The sequence below is a fragment of the Atta colombica genome, unplaced genomic scaffold (assembly GCF_001594045.1).
Source record: "Atta colombica isolate Treedump-2 unplaced genomic scaffold, Acol1.0 scaffold229, whole genome shotgun sequence".
NCBI classification, from domain to species: Eukaryota; Metazoa; Arthropoda; class Insecta; order Hymenoptera; family Formicidae; genus Atta; species Atta colombica.
This window is the reverse complement of record NW_017259326.1, coordinates 29796-51550: the sequence shown is the minus strand read 5'-3', so window position 1 is coordinate 51550 and position 21755 is coordinate 29796. Positions and strand designations below refer to the sequence as shown.

Below are 21755 nucleotides of genomic sequence, written 5' to 3'. Positions count from 1 at the left end.
TATATATATATATATATATATATATCAATAGAATAACATACTAACTTCCCAGATCTTAAAACATCTTAAATATAAGAATTGATTATGATTATCGGCCTAAATATCTATTTATTATTAATTAACGTTTGTTGAACAAAGTTCTGTTATCTACGTAATATGATTACACAGTATTGTTAGTATAAAAAAATACTGATTTATTTTTTTAACTAAATTTATGCTCTGAATATATTTTGATTCAATATAAAATAATTCTATTCTTCATTAAGACAGTTAAAAAGAAAAAATATTTTACAAGCTCGCCATTCACCTTTGTCACTCATTGTGGGCGTGATTCGTAAATCTTTATATAATAAAGACACTAAAGTACGATATATCGTGCGTAAACGGATTTGAAATTGAGAACATTTTTCTTTAACATAATCTTCTTTCGCTAATTTAATGGCTCGATAAGTGCTACTTTATTTTATCGAAGAACGTTACTCGAAGTCTATTGGTTATCGTATGATGAAGTCTTGAGAGTAAGATCAAGAGGCCACCTAATTTTCTTCTCCACACGATGTTTTAGGCTTCTCGAAAGGTATGATTGCGGCCAAGGGTCATCGCTGATGGATCTGCACGATTTAAAATTGACGATAATCTTGTGAGTCACTCATACGCCACGTAATACACATCCCCAATTGATAAACCGATAATTAACCTTTATCTTCTTAAAAGGATAATCTTTCACGTGCTTATACCCCTCTCGTTTTATAAACAGGCAATTATTAAAGACTCGAAGTCTAATTCCTCTGCGATTAATTGAGAAGAAAACGTGACTGGAAAATTATATGATCTAAACAATATTCACTGCACAATGGAATAACTATTTATACGCTGACATATTACAAGATTATTGAGAGCAGAATTTAATTAAAAGATCCATTATAACAATTAATAAAAATAGTCTCTATATTCTAAACTAGATATTCCAAAGTCACGTGCGAGCAATGTGCGCTCGAATTATATATAGTTTCCCTCTATCAACAAAAGAATAATAAATAAGTACCCATACCGGATACAGTAATATTATGGAACAAAGGCTCCCTTGGCTCCGTCACGATTAAGGATGACCACGAAGTCTCGGCGCGGATGCGGATACTACGAAGCCCGCATGTTAATAGCCACCGGAAGCTCTTAACCATTTGTCTATTTCGCCGCGAGGCTCGCCGTTCGCGCTCGCTCCGATTTGCCCTCATTATGCAAATGATCAAATGATATAATGAACTATTTAGCCTCTTGAGCCTTATCAGTCTCTGTAATGGGATGTAGCTTGTCATGTTGTACCGTGAATTTGATAATTACAAGTTTGGAATGGCTGCCGCGGGATTGCGAGAATCAATCAAATCAGCGAATGAAGAGCAATCGTACTGTAAACTTTGTGGGTTTTCTGATGAAATTCGAATTTCGAATAAAAATAGATATATTTTCATTATATATATTTGCGGTACGTTATATAAAAAAATAAATTGCTTCTACACGTTTTTTCACTTTATAAAAAATTTATATAAAAAATTTATATTAATATTTATAGGGTAATTCTCCATCAGATTGATCTCATCAGAATATCTATTGCTTATTTTTTAACTCGATCAAAACTTCTTTTCTTAATTAAAAAAAATATGTATTAAGCCTTGGTTTTCGCTATCCTATTCAATCTATTTAAAAAATGTATATAGAATATAGTTCTTATTTCTATTCTACTCGTTATTCTTAAATTAAGTATCTTCTCCTCAAATATTTATTGTTCATAAAAGTGTCTGAATATGATATAGGAATTTGGAGCGAAAATTAAAGGTAAGAACACACTGAAATGAATATGGGTATATTTGATATACAAATATTCGCATATTGAAGTCGAATCCACAGATTGCTAATTATAAATTCAAATCTAATTATAAATACAAATCACCCCTGCGTAATTATCAAGAATTCTTTCCTAATGAACAACTTCTTTTCTGATGAAGATATCCAGCTCCACACGTGTTCCAATCGTGTAACTATGAAGAGAGACATGTTAAGGCTGAAACCTACATTACCAGTATCGCAACAAGAAACTGCCTGTTGTCGGTAACGTATGGAACAAAGATAGCACAGTTCCCAGGATAATCATTTTTGATGATAGCTACATGACGTAAGAGATACTTAAACAATCGTCAAAGATTTTTAAAAATGATTTGATGCGTACCGTCAAAAATTCTACACAACCAATTCTTCAATAAATAATTTCAAGTATTCATACAAATTGCTGACCAAAGTGTAATGAACAAAACTTTTTTACCAAATTAAAAATTAAATTAACAATAAGAATTTTCATTGTTGTGAAAAAACTTTATCATAACAATATCCGTACAAAACAAAAAAAAATGAACTAATAAATCTAAAACTTCACATTCTTCATAAACTAGTTGCAAAGGTGTGCATTACAATTAAAACATTATCATTAAATTAAATGTTTTCATGAAAGAAAAAGTAAATAAATCGGTTATTCATTTTCATTGTCTTGTAGATTATTACAAAAATACAAATCGCATTATTTTTTAATCGTCGCCAAATTACTCTCCATTTAAAATAGGATAAATTATCATGCAATTAAAATAGGAGATAACTATTGCGCAATTTAGCGAACCATGATAATTTCATTTGTAACGCCTCGCGTAAAATACTCTGATCCCCGAGCGGAATGTGACTGCAAATTGGACACCTCGGTGTTCGCGTTGTGTTACGTCCCCGATACGCGTTTCGTCGATGGAACGGCCAGCCAATGTGCACGATAGTGTTCAACACCGTAACGCCCTAATCATCGCGAATAATTCATGGAATATGCGAAAAAAATAACGAAAAAATATTATTTCCGTGAAGCGGAGATCATAAGAGATAGATATTCCATATTTTATGAGCTTTATCCTTCCTTCTAACGTATTCCATTCGATTTAAATGCGCATAGCTTAATAGTTTAATTCAATCGAACTTCCCATTTTTATTGGAAGATAGATAGAAAACACAATCATAGATGTTGTTTATTCTTTTTCTGCTCATTTACTGAAATTTTTAATTCCACATTTAAAATATGTTGTAAGGATATATATAGTGATGCGCTTTATATTTTTAATTCGAAATTTTTCGAGGCTTAATCTTGCTTCTCTTTAGAGACACTTTATAAGGAGACGTTCTAAAGTGCAAGACGAAAATGATGGTAACTTGATTCTAACTAATAATATTTCTCGAGATGTTCCAGTATTCTCTTCCAACGCTCTCTCGAATATTCTGTGACCACGTAGAGGTCAGCGACCACAGTTGCAACGTTATCCGTTCCGCGTTGCCAGGTTATCGATCTGTACAGGCGCCTTGACCGACCTCCGATGCATCGCCAAGTGCAAGTGCAAGCAAAAGCTCTCTTCCTCTTTCTCTTCCTCTCTTCTTCCCTTTCTTCCTCTCTCGCTTCTTCCGTTACATCCCATAGAGACATCGATCTCGAAATAAAAGTGAAATAAGAAGAAAGCAACAGGGCAAAGAGAAAGCCCAGGGACGATTGCTTATTTACTGTTCCTGATGCGATGCAACTCATGAAATGTTACGCATTTTACGCGAGTAAGATCTATAAAAAAAATTTCATATCTCGTACATAGATAAAAACTCTTAATGATATAAACGATATTACTCATCGAAATAAGTATTCGACGACCATATGATCACGATGACAAAGTTCAGCTAACAAACTATGGAAATACCAAACAAGTCGTCTTTCTATACAGTCACTTGAACTATTTTTTTCTATTACAAATTTTTCGCAATTTATACATAAATAATTCGATTCAAATTTCAAATTTCAAAGAATCTGTAGAGGAACGGTAGATGCAAATATGATGCAAAGATGAAGCATTCGATAAAATTTAAAAGGAATTATCTGCTAATATCTTTTCAATTAGTCATTCACTATATATTTGTCCAATTATCGTAATTTTAGCTATTCTGCCCTCTGTAAAGTAAATATCGTATAATGGCGGGGCAATGGCACTCAATTGCTCGACTATCGATTCGCCAAACCTTCACCCCGAAACGGCCAAGTGCAAGTAGATGTGCTCGCGTACTTCTACTCATCCATCTTTCACTGACTAGACTCGATTCTCGAGTGTCCATTCGTCGTATCGACTGGCAAGGTTCAAGGTTATACTCGTCACGGTTTTACTTTCAGCGAATACTTTTACTCCTCGAGAACGAAGTATAAAACGTTTGCAATCAGATTAACCGCAGTTTTAATTAAGACTTATACACATCCCGGTTCACCAGAAATCGTGGATGTCGTGGAAAAATTTAAGAGATATTTCATACGAGGAATTATTCTATTTTTAAATCACGTTAAATTAAATTTAAAGGCCGTTGATCGTGAAAAGAGAACGATTAAATTGATTGTAGATCCAAATTCAAAATGAAAAGAATAGATCATCTAATAAAATATTAATTGGAACATCGCCATCTAACAAATCCAGCGCACATGGCGTTCTTCCAATTTAATTTCCTACAACTTCGTGAAATGGAGTTGTAGTCTTGAAAATACAAGCTACGCTCGAGAAGACCTATATAAACTCGTCTGTATGCAAAATAGAAGATACTCAACAGGTATCTCGAGAAACGCCGAAGAAAAACGAATCCATTGTACAAGTTGATGACATTAAAGTTTTTAAAACAAAATAATGTGACAAAGATTTATTTCAAGTTCCTGAAAATCTCGTTACAGCAAATAATAGGAAAAGCGCTGTCAAAAAAAGATATGGAATAACTTGTCGCTCGTTTTCACGGATTAATCTAAAAATTTCTCTATTACTCCGACAAGCCCAGCGAGAGAATTTTTACGAAGTAAATGTACAAACTTTTCCGCTCGTACAACTAACGACAAAGAGAGTCTTCGAACTTCATAACAATGTTTCGCAGATCGCCACGCCGCGGAATGTTCGGTAAAATCATGCTTGCAAGCGTGCTGAAAGTCGCTAATACAACTAACAACATAACAGAGGATCAGTCAAGAAAGCAATTATCCGCGATTTAATGAAATTAGAAACAACCGCAAGACAGGCCACGAGCCTCTAGGCAGGAAGTGTGCTAAAAGCACTCATAATCAGCAAGAACGAACATTGGTTTACTCTGGACAAAGTTCGTGTCGCAGTCACTCGGACACGTCAATTGCCGACAATTCTGTCGGGTTCGCTATTGCGTAAATCGCGAAGATCGCGAACTAGAAAGATATGTATATTAGCGTCCGAAAGTAATTTATAAGGAACATTTTAGTCCTTCCTTATGTATAAGCCAGTATTACAACAGAAAAATGGTTCTTTAAATATTCGAGATATACGAAGTTTATTTTATTAAGAAAAGATATTAAAATATATGATTTTTAATTTACAATGAGTTTCCCTTTAATTGAAAATCCTTTCATTTGAAAAATCTGAAATTTTGATATCTATAAAATATTTTTAGATTTAACGCTAGTGTCGTATTACTGAAGTAATAAATAAGTATGTTGCAAGTATTATACAATTATAGTAGATATTATAAACTGTCGTAATCGGTTATAAATAATACAGATAATTATATAATCGATATTATAAGCAATTATATAACCAAACGTTTCGTCCAAATTTATTCAGAAAATTCATATATTCATTTGATTTATGTGATATGATTTATTGATAATAAATTTCATGTGTATTTTGTTATGTAAAATTGTAACTGTCGGCATATTTCGCAGTGGTTGACTACTAATCTCAAATGTAGAAACATATACTCGCGGAACGTGTGCACGCTTTTCAAGGAAGTAAACTCGCATCAGCTACTTCTCGTGCGAGCTACTAGCGAATCATTTAGACCACGCGCCAATTGACATCAATTGAGAAGCGCGTACTCAAGAGAGGCAGTTAGTCAGCTGCCTCTTCATTGGATCGCCTCGTCTTTCAAACTAATCAGATCGAAATTTCTTGTTTGACAGCGATTCTACGTCGTAGTCTCCTTACACATCGTCTCATATCGAGATGTTTAATTAAAGACGTTAAATTTATACCACTGCACTGTCTACTGCTTTATTTAACGCTTAAAAATTCCTTAATTAAAAAATCCAGCGTAATATATTCTCTTTGTCATGAACATTACAATAAATAATAAGAATTATAATAAATCATCGCAATCCAAGATCGTGTTATTTATAATTGTTTCAAGGCAATTTAGTTATATATGTCATTTACGATTAATTGCCGTAACATGCAATTTCGAGTAACCCTTAGATGTATATGCGCTACATATAATTAATTGCCACATGCCGTCTGTGTTTACAATTGTTTCCATATAGGATATTTAACAATACATATGCTGTTTACGATGAATAAATATTACTGCTATGGGAGTCTCGACTCCTATTATTATTATATAAATCTATTATTATTATATAAATTTATTGGAAAAATAAAACTTTTTTTTTAATTCTTTTTAGACATTTGAAATATTTATGATTGCTTCACGGAACATTTAGCTGCTTACACGCTATTAGTACAACGGCAGTTGTTTGTGGATCCTGACCGTAAAACAACTAAGAAGAAACCACGTGAAGAGAAATATAAACTCACCACTGTCAGGCTATCCAACTCGCCTAGCCACTCGTTCAGAAGCTGTTCAGGATCTGTCTCGTTGTCGCTGTCCTCGGCTTCTTCCTCATATCGCTCCATGACGAGCCGACTGTCCGTTGAATCGTTTTTCCTGCACAGAAAATTTGGATCGTCAGATTTCTTTTCTAAATATTTCCATCGAAATACCTATTATTTCAAAATCTCAAATAAAGATGATTTCTCATCTACAGAAAATCCTTTATATCTAAAATCTCTATATCTAAAATCCTCTCTATATCTCTATATAATTTGTGTAATTTAATTGTACAAATTTAAAATCAAATGCAATCACCGAATATTGCCATAATAAATTTGTAGAAATTAAAACAACGAGAAATTCGGTAAAATAATAGAAGCTCGCTGGCAAACGTGACACTTTTATCAAAATTGAATTTATTTTATGAAACGGAGAAGTCCAATAACATTTTGAAAATTTTATTTTTTATTTCTTTAACAGAGTACATCAATACGACAAATACGTATCAAATATATACGTACATCTAAATGATTATGAAAAATTGTAAAAATTATTAGAGAATTTAGGAATTAAGTATTCTCTCGCATAATTCTGCATTATTACCATACGTTGCCTTCACTTTGCGCTGTGTGCAAGTATGTCATCGACAAATATGTACCGTCTACGTAATATAGCTTTGTTCGCTCGAGGGTAACTTGCGGTTACCAGCTGCGATGGCGCAGAAATGTTGACGAAACATTTAGTAGTAGTGTTGAACGAGCCTTGGCCCGAAATTCTCATTAATAGGACCGAAACTGTGATCGTAGAAATGCGAGCGACGCGAGCGTAAATGTCGCTTTGTCACAATTCCTTTTCATTAACTCGTATAATTGGATATACTCGTGCCGCAAATTGAAACGTGGAATTCTGCTTCGTTGTAATTAGTTAACCCTGGGGCGTAGGTTTGTGTGATCGTCTTACTTGAGTTTACTAAAACATATCTTACTAATATGGAATTAATTAAATATAGATGCTATCCATTGAAGTAATAAGTAATTAAATTTAACATCTAATTATGCAATGTTATATGTAAAGCGAATAATAAATTAATTAAATAATAAGAATTATTACTTTTGAAAAATAAATTAAAGTATTTCATAATTCCTTGAATGTAAAATATTAAAAAGTTAAATTTTAATTGCTTGAATATAATTTTGAAATGATTAATAATATGCGCAAATATAACAAAAAGCAGATACAATATAATTTATTGGGAGTACAAATTAGTTCGGTCTGTTTCCTTAAAGATCGCTCTAGCTGTTGTGAATGGTTCATAGTAACAGTTGATTTTGGCGATTTCAGAGAGGTTAAATCTGCTAATAATATTCAGTTTATATCGCTTTGAATTTCATAAACCTTGATTTTTACTGTGTTTGAAATGTCGAATTTTGTGTTAACCAAGCAGTATTTGCGGGAGGTTTTGATTTTCTACTTTAATTGGAAGAAAAGTGCGGCTGAAGCCCATCGAATACTTGTCGAAGTTTATGGTGACACTGCTCCAACTGATAAATCATGTAGAGAATGGTTTCGACGTTTCAAGGATGGAGATTTCAGCATTGAAAACGAGCCTCGCTCTGGACAGCCAAAAACATTCGAAGACAAAGAATTAGAGGCATTACTCGAAGAAGATCAGAGTCAAACGCAAGAGGAGCTTGCAGAATCATTGGAGATAACTCCACAAGCCGTTTCTGTACGATTGAGAATCATGGGAATGGGGTCAAAAACAAGGAAATTAGGTGCCTTATGAACTGAAACCGAGAGATATTGAAAGGCGATTTTTCACTTGCGAACAGCTGATTCAAAGACAACAGAGAAAAGTTTTTTGCATCGGATTGTGACTGGAGATGAGAAATGGGTATTCTACGACAATCCCAAGAAGAAAAAATACTACGCTAAGCTCGGTCAATCATTGCCATCGATCTCAACATCAACACCACGGCCGAACATTCTTGATTCGAAGATCATCTGTATCTGGTGGTACCAAAAGGGTCTTGTTTACTATGAGCTGCTGAAACCGCGCGATTCCATTACGGGCGATCGGTATCGACTACAATTGATTCGTTTGAGCCGTGCATTGCGAGAAAAACGGCCGGAATATGAGCAAAGACATGATAAAGTTATTCTTCTTCATAACAACGCTCGGCCTCGCTAAAGTCATAAAAAAATATTTGGAAACACTCAAATGTTTTATCGCACCCGCCGTATTCTCCGGATATTGCTCTGGTTGTTCCGAAGGATGCAGCAAGTCACCGGTTCATTTCTTTCGCAGAAATCGAAAATGGCTTCAAAATTGGATCGCCTCCAAAGACGAATCATTTTTTCGAGATGGAATTCGAAAATTGCCTGAGAGAAAAAAGTAGAAGGCAGCGATGGACAATACTTTAATTGATCTGTTCATTCATTTTGTTTTGAAATAAATGCATTTTTGAACGGACCGAACTAATTTGTACTCCCAATATATAAAAATAATATTTTGCTATTATTAATCACTGCAGCGAAATGAGATGTATTTTGAAATAATATTTCAAAATATTATTATTTTTTACTGAACGTGCGATGCAATATACAAAATGGGTTAAGGTAAAATTGCGTGCAATTCGGGATTAAAAATAACAGTCGCATTAAATATCAAGAAACCGTAATTACAGATAATGCTAACGAGACATTAGATTAATTTGTCGCGATTGTGCATCGCGGTCAAGTGCACACGACGCCATTACCAGTAATGAAAATTAATTTAATTGTCCGATTGTCTCGAGAGAAATCCACTCATTGCTCCTCCCCCTTTTTGCACTTTTCCGACAAAACGCATCCCCGATTGCGACATGCGCACAAAATGGTCCTCTCGTCACAATAATTGTAGGTGGACCGTATCGATTTCATTAATTCTGATTAGACACCATTCCGGATAAATGCACACGCGCGACTGTTAATTATTTCGATATCACGTCACGCTGCAGCAATGCAACCGTCGTTTGCTTCCACTGTCCACTCCTATCGAGGGACCTTCAGTAGCTAGTAAGATCTTAACTCAGCGGCATAGTTCTGTGATTAGCCAGTCATAGTTACGTGATTAACCGATATCAATAAGACTTTCTATCATAAAATACACTTCCTACAACATGAAAGAGATTTGAAGCTTGAAGAAATGTTCTCTTGTAGGAACGCAAAGTTTCACGAATATGTCGGATGTTTATATTAATAATTAACAAAGAATTTATGATGGAATCTATTCTTTACTTCTTAGAAACACGTGTAAGAAATCGAGTTTAAAAAAAAATCACTGCAACGGAACTCTCATTTTAACATTTCACATATCGCGTGGCAGCTTGCAAAAGGGTTGATGCTTCAAGTTCCCGTGGTAACGCGTGTGGGAAAGCAGCGATCCGTTGTGGGTCACTTTTAGATAAAACAGAACAACTCGCGGATGCGTGCCCGAGTTGAATGGCGCATCGCCGGATGGTTGACATAAACACGCCACGCCATACCACGCAGGTGCGGTGTAATCGTTTCGCGGTCGGGGCGGAATAGCGTTGCATTCCACCGAAGTAACGCGAAACTGCGCTGCTAATTGCGGCAGGGAAGAGGAGATGACAAGGGTAAGAGAGGAACGGGTTTACCGTGCACTGGACGAGGTGTCCTTGCAAGGTTTACATCGCGATAGAGAGCGGACATGAGAGCGCGGATCGCGGAACACGCAGAGCAAAGACGGAAAATGCGTAGCGACGCGTCTGCTTGCCGGACGATGCAACTTTCTTGCCTTCATCGAAACAAGCGTAGAAAATGTTATACTCGCGACACTTTGCGATCGTTCCATATTTTTTATTCCGAGGCTGTGTAAACGCTAATATGACTTGATAATAATTTCCTCTTCTGATATAATATCAGATAATCGTAACATATATATATATATATATATCACCTATTGCTCCCCATTTAAAATTGGGAATAAAATAAGATGTACAAGAGAAATCTCACTGAAATGTTGGAGCATATTAATGTATAATGTTGTACAATAAATTTATAAAGACTTTTAAAATTTTATTATTGCTTTACATCTGAGTTTTATATAATTCAGTTAACAATTTATGTACAAGCGCAATGAAATATTTAATAAATTTTAGAAAGATTCATTGTACATTTGCTCTTTCTTCGTAATATCGTTATTATAACAAGTTGTTACAAAAATATAAAACGCAGAAGTAATAAATTTGTAGAGCACACTGTTATAAATAATTATAAACAATTTTTAATCTTTTTAGCCTTGTCGATAAAAAGATTACAGAAATTTTAGTTAGGTTAAAGGAAAAATATTGAATAGAGTCAAAAAGTTAAGAAAATATGCAAGTTGATGAAATAACGTAATACGTACAGTGACGGGCTAACGCGCGATAGTGTGTGTGCATGAAACATAGACCGAGATATCGATTGCTCGATTAATAATGCAACGAGCAGACAAAGCTCTCCCGTTTCTCCAGCAGCGGCGACATAACCAATGTTGCAGCTAGATGGCTCACGACGGCTTGTCTTTCAACCGAAGAAACGGGTTCCTACATCGATAACGAGGCGCCTCTTCGACTATGCACAGTTCATCCCTCATGCAACTAGAGTGATCGATCGTGTCAGAGTAGCAAACAGCTTTATTCAGACTCCAATGAAGTAATCATAAAATGGTTGTATCTCTAACTAACGCAACTCGAATGCTTTCTTTTTTCCTTATCATATATGATTCCGTGAAAGAATTACAAATCAGCTAATAAAACATCCATATTATGAATCCATAGCAGAAGTAATTCAGGTTAAAAAAAGTTTAAAAAGATAACTTCCAGTTCCGTGGAATCCTTTTAAAGCGCTCAGATATGGTGTTATCTATACAAGTATCAACCAGATATCACAACGCTTATAAGTCACATCAATAACAGCTTCGACTCGATTCGTTTATCGTCGAATTAGTGATATCTTCTCGCTCGCGAGAGATGCAACAGATACGAATGAGTTACCAGAGATCCCGGCACGAAACGAATATACGAGATATCGTGAAGATCAACGCAAGGGATGAGCTTCTTAGCAAAAGTGCCTCAAGGACTTACGCGAACGAGATAGCAAGGAACGGAAGAGATTGTCGTCAAATTGACATGTCAGCACACCATGAATCGTAATCGACTTTATTCGTAAGGCCGATGCGACACAGAAACATTTTGATATTATCAAGTTAAAAGATATCTAAGCTGATATCATGAAACAAGCAGTATCGTTTAACTTGAAAATAATACGGAAATATAATATGACTGAGATATGGAACGTTTCATTCTTTATTTTCGTTTACAAAATGCGTTACTCTTTTTAGCTATATATAGTACAATATAAAATTACAGTAATAATTTTATGCTCTAACGCATAAAATTAAAAATATATCTAGATTATGTAAATATACTAAGCTATAAAATAAGACCGATATAAATTTTGATGATAAAGTTCGTATTTTTCATGTAAATCGATTAAAATGATTTGCTTAAATAGATCTCGCGACTAACATAATTGTTAAGTTGTAATTTAATAAAAATTCAGACGCGAATTAACGCACACGATTACGTTAGGCCGTAAAATACAACGAGGTATTTGTAGAAAGATTGTGAGCACCTCACGTTCCTATCAGCAATGGCGGAAGTCACCCTCGGGAAGGATGCACCGTCTTTCCTTGAGCCTTATCTCCTCTTTCACGCAGGGTACTCTCCGTGCAACGCCCCGATTCGATCGATCCTCACCTTCTAGCATTCGCGTTCAGATCTGGCTTATGGAACACAAGCTTGTCCCGCCGTAAAGAAATTCCGCGGACACGGAAACGAGGGTTGAGAAAACCTGGAACGATGGATTCAACAGATCTCCTTCAAAGGGTGCTCGAAGGGTGTCCGATGACTCACATGTATACTCGAGGAAACCCTCGACCAACTATTCGAAAGTTTCTCCGAAAAAGGATTCTTCAGGATGGATGTGCGAAATCCCGACAAACTGGTCGCGAAATTGGAAAAGTGAAATAATGTAACTGAAAATGCTATTCGTTGTTAAATTGCTAAGTATTTTAAGTATTTTAATTAAGTTTCAGATTGAAATCATATTAAAATTTCCTTAACTTTAAATAAATTTTGATTGTTTATATATGTATTCTTGCAGCCAAATTCATTAAACTATTCTTAGCTATATATCACTTGAAAATTATTTATATTCATGATCACTTTCTCATTAAGGAAAACTTTGCGAACTACTCCGCACAGCTGTTGTATATCTGCAATCGTTATTATTATTCTTGGGATCATAGCTCCTTGAAACTTGCATGTGCGTCATCCTAGAATAAAACATTGACGACATTATCGGTTTTATTCGACAGGTCGAATCAATAGATGCTGCTCTAGAGTAGCAGTATAAGCACCAGTTACGTCATGACTACATTATTGATGACCAACCGGTCAGACGCACTTTTTAGAAATTCGTGTTCTCAACGAATACAGGTTCGAGCGATGTACTACGAACGCTACTTCGACGGTGTCGCTCAATAAGTACTGTCGTTGCCCATGGCGATGCTAAATAATACCCCAACGATTTCGTACCACCTTCGAGAAGCTACCATAGTCCGCGTCAGGAGAGCGATTAAAGACAATTTGCACGGAGCAACGCGATTGTCTCGGCACGCAAGGCACGTGTCCGGAAACAGATATTAACCCTTCCGGATTGTTGCGTGCTGTTTCGCAAGAAAAGGAATGTGCGATTCGTCGTAAATTAACAAATAATTTTTCGTTTTCATGGTACCTACTTATTGGATCACGAAACGGCATCAATTTTACGATGAAAAATTCAACCAGTGTATGTAAATAATTCCACTAAGAGAAATTATTCAATTATTATTATAAAAATATTGCTACTTCTCTTATCAATTTCTCCTTTATCAAAATAAAAGTTGTTATTTCTCCAGTTTAGATTTTAATTCAAAAAATATTCTCCTTTTTCCTGATATTAATAAGAATTTTCCTACTGTTTTCTTCTAATACTTTTAATAACTCTATACAAAGAAATATCTAACTTTTCTGCTATACTTGCGAAAATACATGACTTTTGGAACTTCTTATACAACAGCATCACAGTAGACAGTGACGGCATCCTTAATACGATAATATCATCTTATACAAGCAACTAATACTGCATCCGATATTTCACGCCTCACGCAAGCGACGAGCGAAAGATTCCGGCATGTTAATCCACGGACAATGTTGCGATATTTGAATTACAAATGCGCAACGTATGCAATTTAGTTAGGAGATATCTCTTTGCAGGGATCTCATTTCGCAATTTCGCTAACAATAAAGTATAGCACTTGTTCTGAGATTATATATTAATATTTACTGCGGAAGTATTGCCGCTAAGGTTATTTCCAAGGTAATTATCAAGCATTGTAATGATGGTTTTTTTATTATCGTCGTTTATTCCAGCAAATAGGATAATTAATTATTATGTGCAGCGCTACAAATTATATCTTTAATACATATTTACACATGGAAAAAAGGGAAAATATATTAACAGCATTAATTAACAGCATTTCTAATTAAAAATAATTATTAATTAATTTTATTAATTTTTTCAATAGCAATATTAAACATGAGACACTTCATTTTAAAGAGAGCATATTTGTTTCATAAATATTAATGTTATATTATTAGATTAACACGATTATTTTTAATTAAACTGCTATTAGCTAATGCTATTAATGTATCATTTTTTTCATGTGTGAAAATACTAAACATAAAAAAAAAAGAGAAAAAGTTTATTATTAATTTAACGATCGAGAAACTTCAAAATTTATTAGTATATGACATGACTGGAATTATTTTGTTAAAAATTACAGCCGTTTAAATAATGCAAAATAAATATTCACTACTGCTTTTACTGCGCCAACATATAAAAATATATCAAACGGTAGGATCAAATAGTGAGGATAAAGCTCTCTCTTTTTTGCCTAAAAACGATTAATGTACATCGTATATCGCAGCGTTTTTTAGACCTTGGAAATTTTAATTGACGATAAATACATTCCGCAGAAAACTCTCAAGCGTGGTGCATCATCGATAATCTTGACTGAAACATTTATATTAATGAATATCGAAACCAACACCAAGAAGAGTGAGTCACGATGCAATGTGTATAAAATGTTAACAGAGAGATACATTAAAAAATCATTAACAATAACATAGTAACATTATGAATTATTAATTTTTTATAATTATGTAGAAAAACTTTAAAATTCTTAAAATTATTTTAATGAATCACAATTAATTCAAACATTTATAATCGATAAAGATACTGTTTATCAATAATATATATCTAATATCATTTGTAATATTTCTATGTGCGCGATAGAAAAAATATATTGCACAATTCTTGCGTAATATAAGAAAGTACATAATTCCAGAATTGAATGGAAAAGTTGCATCTGTATATTTTTATGGAAAATACAATAGAATATCAGCAATAAAAATGAAGATACGTGAGGTTTTCGTGAGAAATCAAAATTAAAATTTTACAGATATGCTAATTATATTTCTTTACGTATAAAACGTTTTTACAATGCTCTTTGTAACACAAATTTTACATTCCAAATTATTTCTATATAAATGGAAAAATTAAAAAACAAAAAATTATGACTAAAATCAATTAATGTCCATCTAATTAAGGTGTTTAAAAGAAAACGATTCTAAATTAATTTTGTACAGATTCTACGTTTCTCGCGCACTCTCCTGTTCTTCCTGTCGTTTCGTTTCGATGCACTCCATATTCGTTCGTTCCTCGCCGACTTGTTATGCTCTTCTTCCTTTTGTGGCGCCTCCGATGCCGCATTACGCACTTTCGCGATTCTCCTTCACGACAGAGGATGATCTCGAAAGAGAAAGAGCTCTGCTAAGCTCAGGAAGGAGAGTAGGACAGACGACGAAGTGAAAGGAGGAACTACGGGAACAAAGAGACAGAACAACAGACTTGACTCGCGGAAGTATAATGAAATAAACGTTCGCTCGCAAAAAAATCGACCTCGAACTCCTTCGAGTGTCAGATTGAGAATGTGCGGTGCTTTGAACTGCCTACACGACCGCAATAATTATGACAGATATAAAGTTCTTACAATTTCCTTATTAAAGGAAAAAAAAGTCTTGGATTATATTATCCAAGTTCCTTATTACTTTTCTTTTAATTTGCTAATAGAGGCTGTGAAGCAAATCGATTATATGGCAATTATTAATTATAACATCACGAACAGTTTGTCATGTCAAAATTATTCAGTGCGGTCTTTTCATTTTTTTTTTTTTTTTCTTTTAATGTGGCAATAACCTCAGCAATAACTAATACAGGGTTGCTTTCGTGGATCACTTGCAATCCGGAATGGCACGACTCATTCATATTTCCCCTTGTTAATAAGTCAGCGGGTATCTGGCTCATCGGAATCGGCATGAATGCCAAGACTGTTCTACATCGCGTTCCGGCTCGCCAGGCGATGACGTCGAATAACGGCGGCGTCATGTTTGCGCTCATGCTGCATCGCAAGCACGCTCCTGCAAAATACGACACATACGGTATCCGGTTTCAAGTATCGATTGCATACAAGAGTTTCCCCCTTCAGATTTGCTTGCTACCCTGTCACTAATATAATATCGTACATAAAAAAATTCAGAATTTTTTTTCATATAAGTAAAATATTATAGCAGTAAAGCTTTAAAGGAAGCAAAGAGATATTGACCGCACGAAAAGGAAATGGAATCTATATTACCTATAAATGTACAAATTATGTTGAAATGTGTTAAAATTATATACAGTAAAATCAGAAGTATAAAATAAAATGAAGATTTTATACTCAGCTCTCTATTTTTATGATTCTATAGTCACGCGAAAATAATCTGGATGTTATTCAAGTATATCATACTAGCGAATGAATCTCGCTTCTCTCGTGATTCATTCAAAAAATAATCCAGTCAGGCGGTTGCAAGGCATTTTCGCGGAAAAATCATAACATTGACGATTTTTCGGCAACCATGCCTAAGCGTCGAACCAAAATAAGACGCGTGCGATATTTCCACGAAAAACAAATCACAGATCCGATCTGGCTTTTACCAAGTGTGCGAGATTCTATAACGAGAGCAGCTTACGTTACGCAAGAGTGACGAAATAATCGCGCAAACATCGTCAGATTTTCCGTCACGTAATCAATGATAGGGATCATAATTTTAAATGAGCTCTAATGGCATGCGATTTATTTTCGATTAATTAGCATTCGGCATTACGTTCAGCAAATGATATATTATCAATCGCATTCGTGGAGTCATCATTAATTATAGCAACAGCTATTTCCGTGATCATTCCTTAATGATTTGTACTTTAATATTACCTATTTAACTTTATGCATTGAAATTATTACAGAGAGTTGTTACATCACATTTACACATAACACACTTAAATATGACAAATTTATTTTCAATGAGATGTTATCCTGATTTACTCTCTGAAACATTAGGCGAAAAAATTATTTGTACATATATTACTTTATTTTTCAACGGTTCATTTGCGATTTGGATTTGAGAGATGATAAATCTTTAACGATATTCAAAACGAATGCAATGGTAACAGGTCGAAAAGCCATACATGGGCGAAATAAACGTAAAATTTGAATTCGAGCTCAGCAAGTCGTGAATGAACGATTGTCGAGACACATCGCGGGTAACTTAATACGGACAATCGAGATATAACACTAAGATGTGCCGCCAATCATGAATGATTCTTTGTTCGAAGCAAAGAATCGTTCTGGTCAATGATTAATTTCTAGAAGCAATGAGGAAGAAGTACGATTACCTTTTGTACGATTACTTCGTCGTTGCGAAGCATTTGTTTAAGTTCGTCAAATAATTGCCGTGCATTTCCATCTTTCGGTAACAATCTTTCCAAAATAGCTAGGTCCCAGATGCGTTCATAAACGCACATTTTTCCAAAATCCTGATTTTTTTGTTAAAGTTACTCCATTTTATGATATCATTCGATTACAGAATCAATGCAAATGCTGAGACGCGTAATTATTTGAACGATTAAATCGGCTTTCAAGTGTAAGATAGCTTTGTGAGAGAAATGTAGCGAGCAACGTGAATATTTAATCCCTCGAGGGGGTTAAATATCGCGAGAACGGAAAAGCCGCGGCTACGTTTAATTGCGAGTGGGGTCCTGCGGGAGATAAAGGAAATATTTCAAAGCGCGCCGGCGGGTCCGATGTCGCGGGGAACGCGATTCTGCATTCGTTTGGCGCATCCGTCCGCCCTCGAAGAATTTCCCCAGGCGGAGCGAGCGGCAGACGAAAAACGAAGAAAACGATAGCGAAGGAGAAGATCGTAGAATACAGGAATAGCTGCGCCATACGCGGACTACCGTCCGCGCTGTACCGGGTGTTACCGCTTCTAAATATAGAATTTCGATCGCATTATACTCGCGACTTCTGACTGACGAGAGCCGCACATCCGGCCAGGGTATCCTGCCTACGACCGCCTGCTTTCGAGAACATCAACTCCTAGCTAAAACATAAACTATGATCTAAGACGTTCAAAGCTAACCAATCATTTGATGTTGTCGTATATGATTCAATAAATAAAGAAGAACTAAATTTTTTAATATTATACTATATTTTTTAATTTGAGAGTTCCACTTTAAGATTTACAATTTTGAAGTTCTCGATAAGATCTTATCGAATGCGAAGAACCATACGACACTGGATGTATGTTTAATATCTCATTATTTTTAATATATTTCAAACACGACTACTGATACTTTGAGAAACATCTATTTTCATCGTTATTCCGATTTCTCGTCATATACATCACACATATTTAATGACATCAGATAGAGATAGTTTATTGATACCGATAATGAAATGTTATACGAAGTGTTTTCTCGTTTTTCGAAAAAGTTATTTATAAAAGAGTTAAGTCTCTTTTCATAAAAATTAATTTAATTCATCTATAAAACATATCCTTTAATGAAACTAAAAGTTCTTTTCTCGATTCTTTCATCGACTTATACTCTGAAACGTAATAGATCGTATCGAAAGTTATTTTATTACTTTAATTTTCATTTGTAACAAATTTCCAAGTTTTCTTATAATGATACATTTTTATCGACTCTTATACTCTTCTCAGTATCCATATTTTTCAATTATCTCACAGATAGCCTAAACCCTAAAGCAAAAGAAATCTAAAGCATAATCGAACGTAGCCCTCATCCCTTGTGACCAAATTTCTCCGAAAGAGAAGAAAGGCAAAAATCCGCTTTCAGTACTTATCGTGCGCGACCGCAACGATGTTCTTTAATAAGAATTATGCACGAAGTATACAGGTATCGCTGCGAGGTGCGTTGACCCTCGAAATCGATATTTCTATTAGGCTCTGTATCAGGGTCCGTCCGTAAAGCCGACGTTTGTAGTCCTGCTCTTCTCCTCTCCCGTTTCTCCTATCCTTCCATCTATCTCTTTCCTCCTTCTCTCTCTCTCTCTCTCTCTCTCTCTCTCTCTCTCTCGTCTATCTCACTCTCTTTCTCTCTTCTTGTCTATCTCGCGGCCTCTCGTTCGCCGTATGCGGTGCGTTTGCACGAATGACCGTGTTGCGTGACGAGCCGACTTTGACGCAGCCGCAGAATCATAACCGCGGTAGAAAACTCCTCAAGACCACTGACCTTTCCTCTCCCCGTGATTCAGGATATGAAAACGTTTTGAGATCGAGGACTTTCTAATCTGCGGATATATTGTGCTCGCAGTTTTCCTGCAGTAGAAGACAATCGATTCTCGATTAATATCGAAGCAATAAATTCCACAGAGCGGTTCTCCTTCCGATCTAACTCTATGTAACGAGAAACCATAAATTTCTAACATAAAAGTTTCCAAAGAAATATATATATATATATATTTATATTGGAAAATGAAGAAAAATTACATTTATAAAAAAGTATTGCCTCTTTGATGGAATTATTTTCAACTAAAAAATAATTTTGCGCACAGCTTATCATATTAAATATATCTCTTTCAATAGAATGTCATTTTCTCAGATTTCCATCAGCATTTCTATCATATCTTCGAAACAAATTTCACTCAAAAATAGTTTGACACTAAACTATTGAATTTATTATACGGTACGGTGTTCTCTGTACTTTTTCGTGCTCAGTCTTGCGGCGCCAATATTTCTTACTCCATGAACGTGCATATCTCGTGTTTCATGAAATTATAAACACGATTGATTAACTACACAGAGTACATACGCATAATACGCACTGATATACATAAGTGAAATCAGTGTACTGTGTCAGCATCCCGGAAATGACCTCATGTAACTGACGATATTATTCTGGAGTCATATTTTCACGCACTCACACATAAGAATGCACGAAATCGGGTGCTTTTAATGCATGTACGATTTTCCAAGCGTATCAATTCTACTTCACGTTCAGACAGCCGTGTACACCTCTTCACTAGATAATGGAATCGGTATTCGATTTATACTCGAAAATGCATGCTCCTCGAATCTGCGATACTGTTTTATCTAACACGATTCAGTGAACTGAAATCTGATTCGAAAGTGCAAGGTTGTAAAGATCGATATATAATCGATATATATATCCTCAATAGATACATACATTTTTTGTACGCACACATTTTATGATTCTGTCGCTATAATATACAATTAAATTTACGACAGAGAGAGAGAGAGAGTGTCGGAAACTTCAAAGAACTTCTTAAAGTACTATTTAAGCAATTGTCAATGGCTGCGTTCAAGCCAGGAAAAGCAATTTTGCAATTGTTACAAGAGTCTTTCATATGATTGGCTTTTGGCCACTCCTTAGTCCATTACTAAAACTCTGAATGTACAAACCAATCATATTAAAGAATTGTACAATTATAGTTGCAAAACTGCTTCTTCTATTGAACGCAATGTTGCCGATTTGTATTATATTTTTGATAATAATATAATAAATTGTTAATATGTAATATATAATGTGTAACATAATTAATAATATAATAATAATTGTTACAATATATAATAATTACAAAATTTCATGTATATGCAATGTATTTGTTATTTTCATATCCGAATCTAAAGATAACAGATCCATTTGATGTTATAAAAAAATGAGAGATGATTTTCTTAGTTTCGCAATCGCAAACTAATTTTCACTTTTTTGTATTAAAATAGTTTTAATTTTCATTAATATGAATTATTCGAAATTTTCAAGATATTAAAATATGCGCGAAGAAATTCGATTCGTGAAAGATCGACCTGCGAGTTATTCTACGACCACATGGAAGAACATTCTTTTAGTTCCAATCAATGTTCGAATGCATTCCTGACCTTATTTGGCCATCATTGCAGCCTCCTAAAGGATTCCAAGGTACAAATAATATATCCTCGTGAAAATTCCACATAACTTCTCTCGCAGATAAATTATTTCTTCTCATTCAAGAAGGAGTAGAATACAAATTAATAAATCATAATAAAAGATATTAAAAATCGATTTTGGAAAGAATTCACTATTAGTCTTCATTTTTCATTTTTTTAAGTTCACTATATTTTTAATAATTTAACAGTCATCATTTAATCTTTATTAAAAAAATAATCGATATGGAATTGATAAGAGAACACACATATAACACGAAGGAGTGGCAAAACTTCCGATATATTTTATCTATATTCTAGTTACAAATGACAACTCAATGAGCATCCTATGAATTATATACAGGCTGACACTCTAATTCTTCATGTGGAAGTAACAGTACAGATCCTTTCATCGAAATATGAGTGTCAAGCGAACGCGAAGTGGGTCATTGTTGTAAACTGACGAATGAAGAAACGCGCACAAAACGGAGAGTCAGGGTCGCGTAAAAGATCGAGGGGATCGTCGATCTCTCCTCGAGCGAGCGTTTACGCACGGACGAACCTGTAATAGCGCAAACCGCTCTCGGGCAACCTGCGGTGATCGGAGTGGAAAGACAA

At 34.8% G+C, this 21755-nt stretch overlaps 1 protein-coding gene across 3 annotated transcripts in view; it reads right to left on the bottom strand.

Moving 5' to 3' along the window:
- Positions 1–21755, bottom strand: part of LOC108688368 (amyloid beta A4 precursor protein-binding family B member 1-interacting protein-like) — a 130689-nt gene that overhangs the window by 79156 nt on the left and 29778 nt on the right. For all 3 annotated transcript variants that reach the window (XM_018194605.1, XM_018194607.1, XM_018194606.1), the window contains one exon: positions 6651–6780. In XM_018194605.1, coding sequence (XP_018050094.1) covers positions 6651–6749 — 99 coding nt within the window. In that variant the 5' untranslated portion in view covers positions 6750–6780. The remainder of the gene's footprint in view (positions 1–6650; positions 6781–21755) is intronic.